At 40.3% G+C, this 16,918-nt stretch overlaps 2 protein-coding genes across 2 annotated transcripts; both read right to left on the reverse strand.

Annotated features, from left to right (window-relative positions):
- Positions 1–125: 125 nt before the first annotated feature.
- gnb5a (guanine nucleotide binding protein (G protein), beta 5a) lies at positions 126–5,402 on the reverse strand. The gene is made up of 11 exons (XM_051380723.1): positions 5,142–5,402; positions 4,439–4,575; positions 4,293–4,334; positions 3,518–3,594; positions 3,284–3,416; positions 2,797–2,940; positions 2,600–2,691; positions 2,209–2,257; positions 2,024–2,120; positions 1,337–1,503; positions 126–1,242 (listed from the first exon to the last, which is right to left on the reverse strand). The coding sequence occupies exons 1-11, from the start codon at positions 5,275–5,277 to the stop codon at positions 1,231–1,233; spliced, it is 1,086 nt and encodes a 361-aa protein (XP_051236683.1). The 5' UTR covers positions 5,278–5,402; the 3' UTR covers positions 126–1,230.
- A 599-nt stretch (positions 5,403–6,001) lies between these two features.
- On the reverse strand, positions 6,002–16,669 carry myo5c (myosin VC). The gene is made up of 40 exons (XM_051380643.1): positions 16,536–16,669; positions 16,094–16,204; positions 15,818–15,989; positions 15,572–15,716; positions 15,331–15,487; positions 15,058–15,201; positions 14,902–14,983; positions 14,638–14,745; positions 14,441–14,547; positions 14,068–14,333; positions 13,895–13,976; positions 13,657–13,797; positions 13,408–13,530; positions 13,220–13,303; positions 12,917–13,048; positions 12,650–12,747; positions 12,481–12,567; positions 12,273–12,384; positions 11,969–12,180; positions 11,706–11,871; positions 11,456–11,602; positions 11,216–11,380; positions 10,777–10,870; positions 10,632–10,695; positions 10,241–10,515; positions 10,098–10,161; positions 9,929–10,009; positions 9,660–9,840; positions 9,465–9,558; positions 9,298–9,361; positions 9,042–9,210; positions 8,826–8,910; positions 8,647–8,745; positions 8,341–8,495; positions 7,986–8,075; positions 7,727–7,877; positions 7,343–7,628; positions 6,589–6,763; positions 6,429–6,509; positions 6,002–6,318 (listed from the first exon to the last, which is right to left on the reverse strand). Exons 1-40 carry the CDS (start codon positions 16,566–16,568, stop codon positions 6,166–6,168), a joined length of 5,235 nt encoding a protein of 1,744 aa, XP_051236603.1. The 5' UTR covers positions 16,569–16,669; the 3' UTR covers positions 6,002–6,165.
- Between the last annotated feature and the right edge of the window lie 249 nt (positions 16,670–16,918).

A 16,918-nucleotide genomic window follows, 5' to 3' on the forward strand; every position in this document is an offset into this window, starting at 1 on the left:
TCTGGAAACTTTATTTAAAAACCTGTGACAAAGACAATGGCTGACAGGGTCTCAATATTACTAGACTGACAATAAAATAACTGTGAAACAATAAGATTGAGTTAATAAAAACAACGAGAAAGTGGTGATATTCAAAACTCAGTTTATTATGTTTGTAATACTTTGATAAACAGTCCCTTGTATAACTGTACACTAAACTACAATAAAATAATTACAGTAAATATGAAATTACTTGATTATTGGACAACTGCATGAAAAGGAGTACATTCTAAGAATTTAAACATTTGTATATGTAGATATCTAGCGGGGTACCACAGGGTTCAGGGTGTCTGCAGTAACTCGGTGAGCACGTGGAGCAATGAGTGGCCTCCACGGCTGGAAACAAACAGAAGTAAACCATGATTTAAAACCATAGGGATGAAAGATCAACATCATGTATTTTATATTTATCTGTAAATGTGCTTTCTTTACATTAGAATAATATTGGCAGGTGAGTTGCTGTGAAGAATGTAGACAGCTTGTTGGGCACACAGTGTGGAAATAAAAATACATGAATTCACTATTTCCATCTTTAATAAAACTACAATTTTGTACTTCTTTCATAATATTTTATTCCAATGCTCCTTTGTATCCAATATTATTTTTTATTCGCTTCAAACTAACTAATATTGATTAATTTCTACAAGCCAATCTAATCATTCTCACTATCCCTAACATTTATAGAGATGCCACAAATCCCCTCCCTCCCATCTCTCTTTTCTCAGTCTGAGTCAAACCTTCATATAAACCCTTCTGCTTCTCCTAGAGATGTATTTTGTTCCCTTATATCCCATTTTCTTCAATGGACTGCATTCCTCCATTATTTTATGTGCAAAAACAAATAAACAAACGAGTATTGTCCCCTATGTGGGCACATACAATACATCACTTTATTGTGTCACTTCTATCGTAGACGAATGCTAGTCACTAATGTTGTTTTCTGCAATATACATTTTACATCTTAAGTTGTAACCATATGTACGTCTGTGAAATTTACTCTCAATCCTAATGTAATACAAGCGTGCCATTTGGTTTAATTATTGTCTGGAATATGTAAATCTACCCTGGCCATGAAACTGGAGTATATACAATGCTATTGATATGCCCTATGTACAACCAAAACTGAGTCTGTGATTGTACTCTAGCAAACAGTTAAGTCTGTCTACCATTAATTCCTCTGTGTCTTCGTCCTTAAGCCCAGATCTGGAAGAAGGAAAATAAACATTGGATATTACAAGACATAACCAGAAAGGTTGCAAAGTCATCAGATCAGACAATGATAACGGAGATCTCGTACCCGAAGAGTGTGGTCCCAGGAACCTGTGCTGAAAGCCGTCCCATCAGGGGAAACACGCAGCGTACTGACACGGTTCTCATGTCCAAACAGGATAGAGACCCGCGTTCCTTTGAGAACATCCCAAACATTTATGGTGTAGTCGTTGTAGCCGCCAAACAGTAGCCGTCCTGGAAGATAAAATAACACACATGCTTTTAACAGGGTACCTCTACAATAGAAAATATGGTAAATAATTGTAAGCTTTGATTGGCCGTTAAAGCTGCAGCAATTAATTCTGTCATATTTTCTGAAACTTTCACTATATCCTGACAGTAGAACATGAGACAGATAATCTGTGAAACAATCAGGTTCCTCTGGCTCCTCCTAGTGCTCCTAATGGCATTTGAAAGAATCCACCAGCTTAACGAGACTCAATAATTAACTATCTTTAAGCCAGCAACCTAATGTGTCAGCATTTGACAGCCTGGGAAGAATTAATAATCAACTATCTTTCTCTGATTGGTTGTTTTCATTCAGCTGCAGTGGACTCTAAGGAATGCCATTAGGAGCACTAGAACTACTGTCAGGATACAGTGAAAGTTTCAGCAAATATGACAAAAAAATGTATATAAAAGTGACCTACTGGAGCTTTAACTGTAATGATGAACAATACTGAAGTGACAAAGTATAAGTATATATATTTCTTACCACTGAGAGAGAAATCAACACTGGAGACCCCAAATATGATGCTGTCTTTGGAATAAATAGCCACTTCTCTGTCTGCCCTTAAGTCGTACAGGCGGCACTGTAACAAAGGTCAGTGTTTGAATTTTAAAGATAATTTTCAATATGTTTCTAGTTACACTTTGAGTGGTAAAGATCAGATTACTTACTGTAGCATCGTCTGATCCAGATGCAAACGCATCTCCGCTGGGATAGTATCTATTAAAAAAAAAGAAAGCCACAGTGAGGAACAGATTACTCTCTTAAAGCCCCTGTGTGAAAGATCTGAATATATCTGGCGTTTAGTAACTCCCAGTGGTAATATGAAGAAGACCTGGTGCAGAGAACAAATAGTCTAAGAGCCACACAGACAGTTTTCATCAATTTTAACTGGATTATTTAATTTGTCTTCCAACAACAACAGAATAATTTGAAAGATTAAATATTTCATACATAGGGGATTTAAAATATCAGTTTTTATATATAGCACAATAATACAAAAAATTGTTTATCTCTATACTTCAGAACTCAAAGCTGAGTGAGACATTTCAAATCACTCACCGCACACTGTTTATGTCTGATTCATGAGTTTCAAAGGACTGAATACACTGTCCTGAACGCATGTCCCACACATTGGCCTTCTTATCACAGCCCTGCAATAACATAGAATAATGCAGAATATCACAAAATATCTGAGATAATTCAGTTTAAATAGTCACAAGCTGTAGTGAAAGTGGTGGAGAAGGAGGTGTCCTCACCCCTGAAACAAATGTGTTTCCAGTCTCGGAGGGGGCCAGGTCCAGACAAAGCACGTCTGCTGCGTGTCCATGGAAACTCTGCAACAACTGCCCACTCTCAACATCCCATAATGCACACGTCCCATCCCCGCTGGAAGTCAGGATCTTTAATACAAGCAGGGAATGAGGGAGGAAGAGTAATGGCTGTTCTGAAGTTCGGGCTATAAATGGATTGTCTTTGCTGTGTGAAATGTCACGTGAGCAGGATATCAAACCAGAAGCAACTAGCTGCCGTGAATTATTAACAAAGTGCGAAAGCTCTTTTCACTGGAATATGGACGGCAGTGATTTCTGATTAATAATGAGAGAGAAATAGTGACGACTAGAAAAGCAGCCATGTTTGCAGGAACCTAAAGTGTAGTACTTACTACCTCTATAAACATTTTACTCTGCTGCTTCTGTTTTTTTGGGGGGGGGATGTTTTGCGTGTTGTGGTGAATTTTCTCACCTGCATATCCGAGTTGGTGAAGCTACAGGCTGACAGGTAGTTTGTGTGCATGGCCACCGACTTCTTCTTAGCAGCCAAGTTCTCATTCTTGTCCAGAGACAGAGGATACACTGAGCATTTATTGTCCAGGCCTCTGTGACAGAAAATAACCCAGGTTTACCAAAGTAAAAAAGAGACAAAAACCAAGCAGATGACACACCACATTGGGATCGTCACGAGTAGCAAAACACTCACCCACAAGCTACAGCACAGCCAGAGGGGGCGTAGGCGCAGGCCATCACCCAGGTGCACGGCATTGTCACAGCATGCTCCTAATAAACATCAAAAGACAAAGCTGCATGAGCCGCATGAGCTGCTCCGGGACACTGAGATGAATCAAATTCATTAGGCATAATTAGACATTAGCGATGTTACAGTTTGTTAAAAAAAATCTATTTATAAAACATTCTTGTGGCCAATGTTCAACTCTGATAGCAGTTTCTGGTGTCCCTTCCCCTCCATCCTCGACATAAAAATGTGCCTCATCTATTATGCCTCATAGATTTGATTTTCTACATGATATTGGGGAAAGTAATATTCTCAATTAGAGTTTTAACAGATGTTTTTGTCTAACACTATCTTCCAGTTACTAATGATAGCTATAAACCCCCTGTTAAGCTACACACATCATTATTTTCCTTCAAATTTCCATCTCACTTCTTTGTTTTTGCTTTTATCTTGGGAAATACCAGTTACTAAATACTAGTTATTATCCTTTCAGAGACAATAAAATCCTTCAAATAAAACAATCTGAGAAGGAAAATCCCTCCCTCACAAGCCAAATAGGTTGGGGAGTCTCTATAGACCAAGTTCAGAGGGTTGGTTTGGTGTAAGGGAGCATCGTTGATGGTTTGTAACAAGCTTGTGGTAAGAAAATGTGAAAGTGTTTCTAAAAAAAAACCTCAGTATTTTACTTAAATGATCTTTCATTATGTAATAAAATAGTTGCACACTGAAAAAGAAGAGTTACCTTGTTGGTAGTGAAAGCGTCCCATACAATCACTTTTCCATCCTGCATCAAGAGATCAGACATTAGCAGAATTTAAACAAACGTGTACAAAAACAAACCGGCTCTCTAAAATCAGAGCAGATACACAGGAGCAGAGAGTGTGTGACCTGTGAGGAGCTGACGATCCTCCTCTTGTCCTTACACCAGTCCATACACAGAACTTTGTTGCCGTGTCCCTTCAGAGTTCTCCGGGTCTTCATTACAAACTGACCCAGTCCCTCCACCTTTTCTGCCACCTGATGTACTGTACACACACACACACACACACACACACATTGTACATTATATTAAACCCTCTACTGCATACACCCTTGATTATTCCCAGCAGTAATAATGATTAAACTACAGTTGGCCTATGTTAAACAGAGGAATATATTGTATTAATCTTTAATTATTCTCTCTTCTTGTAGCTCCTGTGGACATATCATGAAACATTTACCACAAATAGCCTGTTTCCCCACATTTTGTTTAACATCTCAGCTACTGTTCAGGTTATTGCCGAGACATGATTGGACCAAAACCACTACATGGAAAGAATTCAGATGAAAGCACTGGGCTGTAAAATGGGGAGGCAAACAAACAGCTTTTAAGTCGCCTGTCAAATCAGAGGTAACGTCAGGTCAATAATCAGCGCCGACGAATCCGCATCCCTGTAAAACTGCCATCATCTGACCTTCTGCTAAAATACATCCACACACATATATATATATATATATATTTATAAATACTGAGATATTTGCGGTGATTTGTCCAGTCACACTGTGAACGCAGAGGTGAATCGAGGCCTCTCCATTATTTTCCAGCACTCACGCTCGACATCGTGCAGCTTCGCTCTCTCCTCCTCCAGCTTCGTCTTCAGCGTATCCGACTCCGTTTTGAGATGGGCCAGAGTCTCGTTCAGCTGTACCTCCTGTGTCGCCATTTCAGGGATTAGAGGGGATCTCATAGGCCTATATTTCCTCAGTGCAGGCAGCGATCGGCAGCGAAAAGGCTTAAAACAGAGCTAACAGCTGATGCTGCTGTCATGACGTCAGAGGGAGAAGATGCTCCTCCAGTTTCCAGAGGAAGAGGAGGAGGAGGAGGAGGAGGAGGAGGGTCCTGTATCCCGGTGATGCTGCTGCTCCGCACGGGTTGCATCCTCAGCAGCAACACGGCCTCACAACTCCACAGCTAATGAATTCAAATGCCGCCGACATGGAAAAAATAACACTGTGCTGTGGAAGCAGCAGATAAATATACAGTCGGTTTATTTCAATGCAATCATTATTAGGCAGTTGTATAACAATAAATAGCTGCTACAGGAAACCTATAATTAAAGAAATATATAAAAACAATTATATAATCCTCTGTTTTGAGTGAATGATTCAAAATAATTAGTTTTATTGATTCCACTTTCACATCTTAACACTGAGGTTATTTGACTGCCTTTAAGTCAGCTAAATTAAAAAGCAAAGACAAATTCTTTGAAACACCATTTACATCTTGATAATGGAAAATTACATTTAGGGCTTCTGTCTTCAGATAAATGATATTCAGTTTATAATAATAATAAAAAAAACAGTACCCTGGAAAACTTGGATCTTTTGTGGATTAATTAATACATTAATTGATTAGTTACAGCTCTAATAAAATTAAACAATATCTGAAGAAATAAAACACAACAATCCAAGTAATCATAAACATTTTAATGGCCACAGCCCTACATTTTAAATATCTGGTGTACATTGTTTATTAAAAGTGTTTTACATAGTTATATATACAATAAGATACAGCTAAAGGCCACTTGACTGTTGAATAAGTCATGAGGAGGAGAAAGGTCAAAGGCTGGCTGGTGTCAGATCCTGGTTAGGAAACTCAGATGAAGGCTGCTCGGGACCTGCAGCAGCTCCAGAGCCTGCGAGGACGAGCAGAAAGGAAACGTGACCTGGAAACGATAATCTGAGTCCAGCATCAGCTGCGTGGACCCTTCGCGATCTTGTAGTAATGACTGCAACAAGAGGCAGATTTACATATTTAGTGAGTTGGATGAGTAAGTATGGCAGGTGAACAAATTCAATTTCCACACATTAAAATCTGAAAATGAACAAGAGAGCTCACCTGAACTTTGCGGACAAATGACGACGTCACCCTTTTCTCAAAATCGTCAATGGGTGTGTAGGAGTTCAAAATCTTGACGATCTACAAATTTGAATGAGAGTTTTGTTTCACATCAATGCTGGACCTCAAAAATACTGTATGTGTGTCTTGAATAAAGTACCTGAACAGAGTTGAGTTCAGTGCATTTTTCAGTGATCTCCTTGGCGTCGTCGTCAGTGGACTTGTTGACTTGCAACAGCCAGGCGGCCTGAGACAACGGCTTCAAAGTGTCTATAGCATTAGAGCTCTGCAGCTCCTTCTCCTTCAGCCATTCCTCCAGGTAACTGATGTTGCACCTAAACAAACAGAAAAGCTATCAGCTCATTTTTGTCTGCAAAAAATACATAGACCAAGAGATGGGAAGTCACAAAGTAAGAATACTTTGTTACCATTCTTAAGTAATTTTTACAGGTATCTATACTTTACTTGAGTATAACTTTATACTATTACTCCTCCAACATTCCTTAATTTTTACACAAATATTTGTACTTTCTACTCCTTACACTTTCAAAACAGGCTCATTACTTTAGTTTTAATGCGCCTTAGTAGAATTTTGGATTATTATTATCTTGCATCATTGCACGCTTTCCCAGAATTAGGATGGGTGCATATCACACATGACAGACATATCATGACAAAAACGCTGAAAACTACGTAAAAGACAACGTAACAGGAGGAAACAGAAAAGAAAAGGAGAGTCGACCTCATTTGAAGTTTCAGCTTTGCACAGAAACAGCCGGTAGAAATGTCCTCTTCCTTCAGAAAAAGTACTTTTATACTTTGAGTACATTTCAGAGCCTGTACTTTTTCACTTTTACTTGAGTAAAGAAGTTAAATCAGTACTTCTACTTTTCTTTCTCCACCTCTGCACAGACCTGATTTGCATCCCTTTCCTGCAGGAACACATGTCTTTGCGGAGCATGATGTTGTTGAGGGTGGTCGCACCGACGAGGAAGAACAGTTGTTTGACAGCCTGTCTGATGAGGCCCTGCTCCATGCCGTGTTGGCTCATGGTGGAGTGGAAGCCATTAAGCTGCTGAATGATGGAGGAGATGGTGTAAGTCTCTGAGTCCTCGTAGATGCTGTTGGATCGCTTCCTGAAGCCCGTCGGCTTCATACTAGAAATCCCCTGCAAACTCTCGTGCTCCAACATACCGGGAACTGTCGAACAAGAAAGTACAGCAGGACATTTTAGGTTGCTTATAAAGGTTGAACAGTATGAAAATCTGTGTGTGATAAGGATAAACTCTGTAAAATACCAATAGCAGGAGTGAGGCTCTTTTCCATGATCGTGATGAACTGATGGTAGATGTGGATGGCCAGGTCGCTGAGGATTTGTCTGTGTTCTGACAAATCAAAATTGTGCAAGCAGTTCTTCTTCTGGCGAGCAGTATTTTGTTTCATAAACTCCTTTTGTGAAGAGAAAGCAAAAAGAGAAAGAGAATGTCAAAATAGGCCTGCAACTGTATATGACATTATAGAAAAACAAAACCAACATTAAATACAGTAAATGCAGACCTCCTCTCCGCTGTACTGCTTCAGACAGTTGAGGAGCTGATACGTGTTTGAGAGCCAGAACGACAGCAACTCAAAGTCTTTGTGGTGACCCTGAAAGTAAAAAATATGTCAGTTGCATTTGCTTTTATTTATTTTCAGCAAGAGATTGATATTTATTGCTTTTTGATGGCTGTTTATCTTTTTCAGATCATCAATGTCACAAACTGATATAATTAAAGTAAACTAAACTGCTGCCAACACACTAGCGACCTAATCTTAGATACGGTTATGAATAATAGCTTTTGGATTATATCTATTATTTATTTAGCAAATCTACAGCAGAGATAAAGGCTAATAGACTGAGAATGAACCTCACCATGATGACTTTCTTGATAGCACCAATGGTCGCGTTCATCAGAGACTTGAGCTTGGCTTCGTCGTTCAGATAGTCAGCGTGGCGGACGCACATGAAGAGGATGTAAGCTGGCAGACCGGGGATCATATTGACCACCACACCTTTGGGCTTCAGCTCTGTGAGAAGAATGTGGCATCATTAAGTTAACTAGTTTCAGTTACTATTTATTCCAGCTCAAACACAGACGCTATACCAGACAAACTCATAACATTCACAGGTTTAATGTGACTATATCAGCTAAATAGAAATACTACAGAGAGCAAATACCCAGAATGATGTTTTGAATGAGCCTGGGTTCATCCTCTCTCTTGTACTCCAACATGCCGAGGTAGTCTTTGGGAATGGTAGGCGTAGACGTTTGCTTCGCTGTGAAAGAAACATTAAAGTGATGATCATGGAGAAGTTCGATTTACTTTACAAGGCAGATGTACAAGTCACAGCTCTACCTTTCTGTGACGTCTCCAGGCTCTTTATTTGAATCTGGAGTTTCTTTATTAATCTGTCTCTCTGGTCAAGCTGCTCTTCAAAGTCCTGAAAGAAAAGTAGAATTTTATGCAGATAAGACATGCATTCACATACTCGTACTCTAACCCTTTATTCATCCACACACACACACACACACACACACACACACACACACACACACACACACACACACACACCATATTCTCAGCAGTTAAGAGTGAAGTCTCCTGTCTCAGTTTGTTCTTGGACTCGCTCTCCATCAGCAGCTGTCTCTTCAAGTGATTGTTCTCCTCTTCCAGATCCTCTACTTGGGAATGAAGCTCCCTCTTCAACTCCTCCAGCTCTTCAGCTTTCTCCTCAAAGTGTCTAAAAAAGCAGCAGAAATCAGGATGACTCAGATATGATCAACACTTCTTAAATAGAAAAAACTCACTCCAGTTTTAGAGTTTTTACCTGCGTTGTGAGCTCTCTTCTTTAATCTTCCTTTGAAGAACATTAGTGATCTCCTCAGATTTTTCTTTCAGATGACATGGACAAGAAAATAAACAGAAGAAGTAAAATACTATTCTGCAAAAGAGCTTCATGGTGAAATAATTGGAAAAACAAATACTAAGATTTACCTTCTAGTTCTCTGCTCTTCTCCTCTACATGCGCCTCTAATTCTTGTTTTTGTCTCTGCAGCTCTGAAACCTGCTGTTTCAGCTCCGGTATAAACTGTGCATCACATCAAACAAGGGAAAGCAAAAATGACGATATGTTCTGCAACTCAACTATCGCAAGACATTAAATATGGGATAAGGAATCCAATAACTCACTGAGTTCTCACTGCTGAGCCTGGACACCTCCTGGCGAATGTTCTCGTTGACGTTACTTTTCTCCTGGAACAGGTTTTGCAATTTGCTGTTCTCATTTTGAAGGTGGTCCACTTTCAATTTCAAGCCCTCCACTTGGCTCTCATAGCTTTCCTTCTGCTCCCTTTGGTGGTTTTCCATTATTCTGCCATCAAAGGTGCAAACAAAGGTTTGTCACACAGGTACAATAAATGAAATGAACGGATTGCGTTGGTTGTCATTAAAAACAAAACCTGGTAGCTTTCTGCAGGCCATCAAATGCTTCCAGCAAATCTTCCATTTCATAGATCTTCTCAGAGTTGTCTGGAGCTAGCCTTCAGAGAAACAATGTGAGATTAAATGCCTAAAGAGATACAGAACAACTACAGGAGAAAAAGTGAAAAGGTAAAATATTTGGATTACCCCAAAAGAACCTCCTCTTCAACAACACCACCAAGAAGTTGTCTTGTAATATCGTTCATTTTGGCTGCGGAAAAATATCATTGGTGACACACTGTCTTTGTTCATGTATAATCATTTTTTTAAACTAAAGTAAAAGTCTGTACCTCTTGCTTGTTCTGACTGTTGCTTAATCTTTCGGTCCATGTTATTTCTCTGATTTTGTAGGTTGTTGAGATCTCTGCGTAGCTCGGGAATGGACTTGACGTGTTTGGTGAGCTGGATGATCTGTTCCTGCAGGTCAGAGTTCACCTGGCCCCCCTCCGCTATCTTTCTCTGCAGACTGACTCTCTCTTCCTTCAATCTCTTTATCTCCTCTTTCAGAGTTTCCACCTCCTTCTCATGGTCCTGTCTCTGGATCTCAATGTTGTTCTCTGCAATTCTGATGCAAGAATAATCTCAAGTTAAAAACAAGCTAAAAGCCAAAATTTGCTTTGGCTGAAACAAATATTTGCTCCATGTTGTAGATTTGGCACATTGCACATTATTATTTCTTACTTCCGAAGCCTTGCTTCATGTTCTTTCTCTTCAAGAAGATTCCTCTTTATTTGATCAAAGCTCTCTGTAAGAGTATAAAACTGGTCACAAATATGGTACAAATTACAATGAGAGTAGTGTACATAATAATCTTGACTCTTATTACCTTTGGCCTCTTTGGTGGAAGCTTCAAACTTTTTCTCCAAGTTCTGTTTTTCAAGGTTTAGTGCATCTTTTTCCTTTTGAAGCTGTGCAATTGTCTGGAGCAAGAATGCAGTTTGTTTTTAGGGTTCATAAAGTCGGCTTCATAAGCAAACAAAGAGCTGCTAAGACAAATAACTGTATTAAAGGTGTAGTATGTAGGATTTAGTGGCATGTAGACGTGTCTAGGCCGTATCTACAGCCAGTGTTTGGTTTGTCCGTTCTGGGCTACTACTAGAAACATAGTAGTTCGACACAGTGGCCTCCATGGAAGGCGACCCGCGGCGTTGATTTGACACTTTTGAAATCATACCTATGAATATTATATTCCATTTGTGCCAATAGATCCTCCTAAATGTTACACACTGGACCTTTAAATTTTAACCATTAACTTTAAGACTGACCAGACCAGCATCTTCTTTCGCCTTCTTCTCTCTTGCCTCCAAAGAAGCCTTCTGGTTGGTTGATTTTTCCAGCTGTGCCTCCAGACCCTGAAGCCTGTCCACAGTTTGAGCATGGGAGGTGGCCACGCTGGTCAGTCTTTCCATCAATCCACGGTTCTCTTTGTTCTGTGAGGATATAGGGATTCGGTTACATCCTCTTCATAAAAGCCGCAGCTGAAATAACTATGTAAGCATCTTTACCTGCTCTTCAATCTTCTTTCTGAGCTGCTGTACCCTGTAGGAGAGCTGAACATTAAGGACCAGCCGACGCATGGTCTGAAAACGCCGCCGTGCCAGCCATGCTCTGGCATACTTCTGTAGAACCAGGGCTTTTTGCTCCTTCATCAGCTGATAATTAACAAAGATATAGCAGGGCATGAATCACATGTAGTTAAAGTTTGATCATACTAAATGATAAAAACAACTAATTAATCATTCTTCAGTTACAGACCTTCTTGTACTGTTTACGAGCCATCCAGCCACGTGTGAAGGCCTGGATGGTGATGGAGGCCAGACGGACTACATGATAGATCTGTCTCATGCGATAACCTCTCCAGTATCTCTGAATCACCACTGTTGCCCAGCCCTGCTTCAGTGTCGCAGCACTCACTGTTTTACTGCAGGTTAACAAACAAAGCAAGTCAGAACCCTAACAGAAAACAGCAGGGGATGCAGAACAACAGAACTGTGAAGTGTGACGTGAACGCCTCTAACCGGATTGTCCTCTTTCCGCGGATGTAATCTTGGAGGATGATGGCTGCTTCTCTCATGCGCAGGTACTTCCTCCTCTGGCTCCACCCACGGACGTGTTTCTGGATGGTCACGCATGCTCCTCTCAGTCGGTCCAGGCGCAGCTTCTCGAGGTAAGCTACCTGACCAGCTCGGAAGAAGATTTTTGTCCGACCAAACTTGTACTGGTTGGGGTCCTAGATGTGAAGCCATGAGGCCGAAGTGATACACAACCATGCAGTGCACAATAATAATGTATGACAATGTTTTACTTAAAAGCACAACTAACCTGGATTAACCTCTGCAGCACGTTTTTACAGGTCTGTTTCTTGTCATTGAGGTCCCCCTCCTGATGTGACATTAGGATACTGTATCGGCTGTAAAACTCAATGTATGTCCACCTGCATACAAAAAAGGTGTTTGGCATTATAACATGATCATACGGAGATGAGAATTGCGTAATCTGGCTAACACAGAATCTAGTAATAGAGAATCACCTGGAGGGATAGCTCTGTGCACTGATACGAATAGTTTCAAGGACTCCACAGGCTCGCAGCTGCTGCACCACCCTCCTGGAGTCATATCTCAAAAACAAACAAAACACTCACTTAAACCAAAAACTAGGTGAACACAGAGTGAATCAAATACAGTTTCATCAGTACTCACTCAAAGGGGAGCTTTTCATCGTTGGGCTTAATGCAGCGCACATAGTGAGGGGTGGTAGCATTCAGTGTTTCCATCAGTAAAGAAAGGGAGCTGTGGAACTACATTCAACCATAAAGTTCATGAGAGAATATAAACATACAAGACACAAACTTTGTTTTATGCTATACATATATATACTGGTGAATGCAGAATATTACAGATAAAATGGGTGTCAATGAGGGAGTTAAATCCCCTGTGAGCAGTGACATTTGAGTAAACATTTTCTACCTTATCTCCCACTGAGGTTCTCAGCTGTTTATTGGCTGGTTTCACTCCAGGTCTGGCGGGCCTCACTTTGACACCTTTACTATTCATAGTGCTTCGCTCCTCCTCTTGGAAAAAGTTGGCCAGAAAAGCAAACTGATAACAGTTGCAAGGAGGAGAAATATGTTAAAATTATTTAAAAAACACAATGCTGCATGGGTTGGCTTTAGTGATTAGGACACTTTGACTTTTTAACTTTGTTACATTTTGAACAACTTTGATATATTAAAAAATTAAAAAACAAAAGAAAATAGGGCAACTGATTACCTTACTGACTCTCATAATGTCAACCAGTTCTTCATAGAGAGTGTCTCTGTTCTTTTCAAGGAAACCTCTGCATTGGTACTCCACCTGTTAATAGAAAAATAGTTCATAATATGTCAGTAATCCAAAAGCATTAATAGTTAATAATAGTAGGAGTTGTTTGTGTGTTACTAAGGGTCACCAGACTGCACCTTGTCTGCAAAGTGTTGAATCACAAATGCCTCATTTGATAACCTGGGCTTCTCAAACAGAGGATTGGCATCTAGGTAGCTGAATAGCTTTTGCAGCCAGCTTTGATCAGTGCCCTGAGGAAACTGTGATGTAGAGTAAGTAAAAATACATTATGTATGGGAAAAACAAATCAGGAAAATAATATCAAGGGAGAAAAATGGCATGGAAAATGTTAATTGTAAAAGTTCACATCATGTCCATTCAGTTACCAAACATTCTTCATCAAGCAAGTCAAGGATCCCCATCTTAGCCTCAATCAGGTCAATGACCGGCTGATTGTCATAGAAATCTATCAGCGTCCACGGGATGTCCTCTTTCATGTACTCCTCTTGCTCCAGCTTGAACACATGCTGATTGAAAATAAGAAAGACAAGAGATTAACCCTCTGAGTTGATGAAGGTCTGCCTGCAGTGTTTTGCAATGATTTGGATCAACGGTGATGCATACCAAATTAAACTGCTGCTGAAGCTTTTCATTTGCGTAGTTGATACAAAACTGTTCAAAGCTGTTGATGTCAAACGTTTCAAAGCTGAGGATAAAGGACATCAAATTAAAAATGGCAGCTGAAAATACCTGCATTATCAAGCAGGTGAAGAACAAAAGCGTTGTATCTGAATTACCCATAAATGTCCAGAACACCTATGAAAGCGTGTTGCTTTCCTGGAACCTGCAGTGCTTTGTTTATCCTGTTAATAATACAGTCAAACAGGTGGGCATAGATCTGCTTGGCAAGGGCATCTCTGGCATTTACTGCCCGCTTCTTGGGCACCGGCTTCACCACCGTCTCAGCCACCAGAACGATCCTCCGATGGCACAGCCAACGCACCAACCCCTCTGCGCTCACACCCAGCAACTCACAGAAGACTACCAGGTGGGGATCACTGGGCTGGAAGATACGCAAATTAAGTTTTGTACTGGTTAACCAGGTTAATGTTTTCAGATCTAACCTTGCAAACAAAAAAGCTATTTTAGGCTTGGAGAGTTTAAACTCACAGGAACTGATGATTTGTCTCCTCCAGAGTTTCTGATTTCCACATTTCCCAGATGCAGAATAGCTGCCAAAACTCTGAATACATCTGACTGAAAGTCGTCCTCCAACCCTGGAGAAGAAGAGAGAGGAAGGTAAAGCTGACATAAAATGTTTAAACCCTAAAAGGAGGTTAGAGTGTCACAATCGAGATGGTTATTACCCAGCAGTGAGAAGGTCCGTCGAGTCTCCACCAAGTCTTTCTTGTCATCTATACCTTCAATAGTGATCTCACCGTTCGAGCGAGTGTACCGAAACTTATCAGCACTCACTTCAGATGAAAGGAATATATAATTAGGCACACTTACAATAAAATAATCCTACAATAAATAAATGTGTGATGGAGACTCAGGTGGACGTTCTAGGTGAATCAGATCAAACACACCAGCAGTGACTGTGCAGAATAAACCCTCATACAAACACTCACCCAGTCTTAGATACTTGAACTCAGGCAGGTGAGCACAGGAACACATCTGGTAGAATATGTGATAGTTTCGCTCGTTGTCCGCCTGTATAAAACAAGAATGTCATTATTATAGATCAGACAAAGAGTCTTGGATATCTAAGACATCTCATATACTACCTGAAAGACGACTCTGGATTTCTCTAAGAGATAGGTCCTCATGTTTGCTCCGATGATCCGGTACCTCCTGTCAAAGCTGATCTCTGTGTACTTCCCAAAACGGCTGCTGTTGTCATTCCTGGTGGTCTTTGCATTTCCTATTGCCTGAGAGAAAAACACCTCAGGTCATCGGGTCTCTTTTTAAGTTATCACAGAGATAGAGGACGTCTTGATGAATTAAGTTTAACATCTTGTCAGAGAATAGTGATGTGTTGCCTTGTGTGCGAATCGTACCTCCGTTATTGGATTGGACGCCAGGACTTTGTCTTCAACTCGAGTCTTACTTCCAGATTTGCTTACAACAGCAAAGTACCTCATTGCGTATCGAGCAGACACAGTTTTACCGGCTCCAGATTCCCCACTGACAATGATAGACTGGTTCTTGTGGTTTCTTTAAAAATAAAGAAGGGGTAAATACACTGTTAAAACCAGCCTGTTTATTCTGCTTTATGTGATTATTTCAGCTTTTATTTACCTCGCCATCTGTTTGTAAGCCTCCTCTGCCACTGCAAATATATGAGGGTCCATGTCACCCATGTTCTGGCCAGAGTAGGCATGAATGATTGCATCTCCATAGATATGAAGCTGTTTGTATGGATTTACAGCCACCAGTATGATACCTGAAAATGAGGAAACAGCGCAGGCTGAGCCGAGAGCACTAACTGCAGAGAACCAACACCTCTGTGCTTAAATATAGTTAACAGCCAAACATTTGTTGTACCACAGTAAGTATAGATGATCCTGGACTCCACAAATCGCACTTTGAGATTGTGCAGGACGGCCGGTTCGTGCAGGTAGCTGAGAGCCGTGAGGTCGTTCTCCCCCACCAATATGTCTGGGTTGCGAAGAGGAGGCAGTTGTGGTTTTGCCGGATCAACGGGGTAGTAGTTCTCCTGCACAGTCACAGGTTATGTAAAAGAGTCAGCTGTTGCTTCTCACCATCATAAACCCACTGCGGTTGCATGTGAAGGTTTTTATTAGTTCACATTGTACTTACAGTGCCATCTTCAAGAAGCAATTCAAGAACATTGTCCCCAAAATGAAAGTCTCTCATAATCTCGGCTGATTTCCACACATGTTCCGCATCTGGTATCCAAACCCTGTTGTACTGAGGGAGAAGACAGCAATGATTATTAATGCTAGAGCATATAACACTGTAAAGGTAATGTGTGAACATTTACTTGATAAACTATGAGGATCTTCATTTATTTTTCATTTAACACCAAGTTATTATAGATCATATCTCTAGTAACAAGTCATACAGAAGTTGACTAAAAGTAAACAGCTGAGCATTTAGACTTTACATTCCTTTGGTTCCAGCCTCCTCTACATCCCTGCAACTTCCCTGAGCCCTGACAAAGTTTCCATATGTCTCTGGAAAACCACATGAAAGTATAATTATCGCTATTGTAATAAAAAACAAGGAGCTTTTCTCTTACCTCGGTGTACAGTTCCAACAAAGCCATGTTCATGCATTGTTGTTTCAACTTCCCTTGAGAGTATATTTGTTTATCACCTGTTGTGTCACTGTACTTTCCAGGTTGCCAACGAATTTCTTCCCTGCGCCTCACAACTATGCCACAGTCAGCTTAGACAACATCACATCGCTTTTCCGGTTGTCAATTTTCAAAATAGTACTCAACTCAATTCAAAATCTTTCCTTGAAATTCACTTAAACCAACGTTTCACTACAGATGTCAACCCAAGTGTATATCTATCTCAAATTACATATTCAATGGTCAGACTCATATTTCAAGCTCTTATATTTAGGTGTATTTTGTTGCCATTTATACTGATATTTGAAGCAAAATAAATCTAAAGG

This window comes from Dicentrarchus labrax, unplaced genomic scaffold, assembly GCF_905237075.1.
Source record: "Dicentrarchus labrax unplaced genomic scaffold, dlabrax2021, whole genome shotgun sequence".
Taxonomy (NCBI): Eukaryota; Metazoa; Chordata; class Actinopteri; family Moronidae; genus Dicentrarchus; species Dicentrarchus labrax.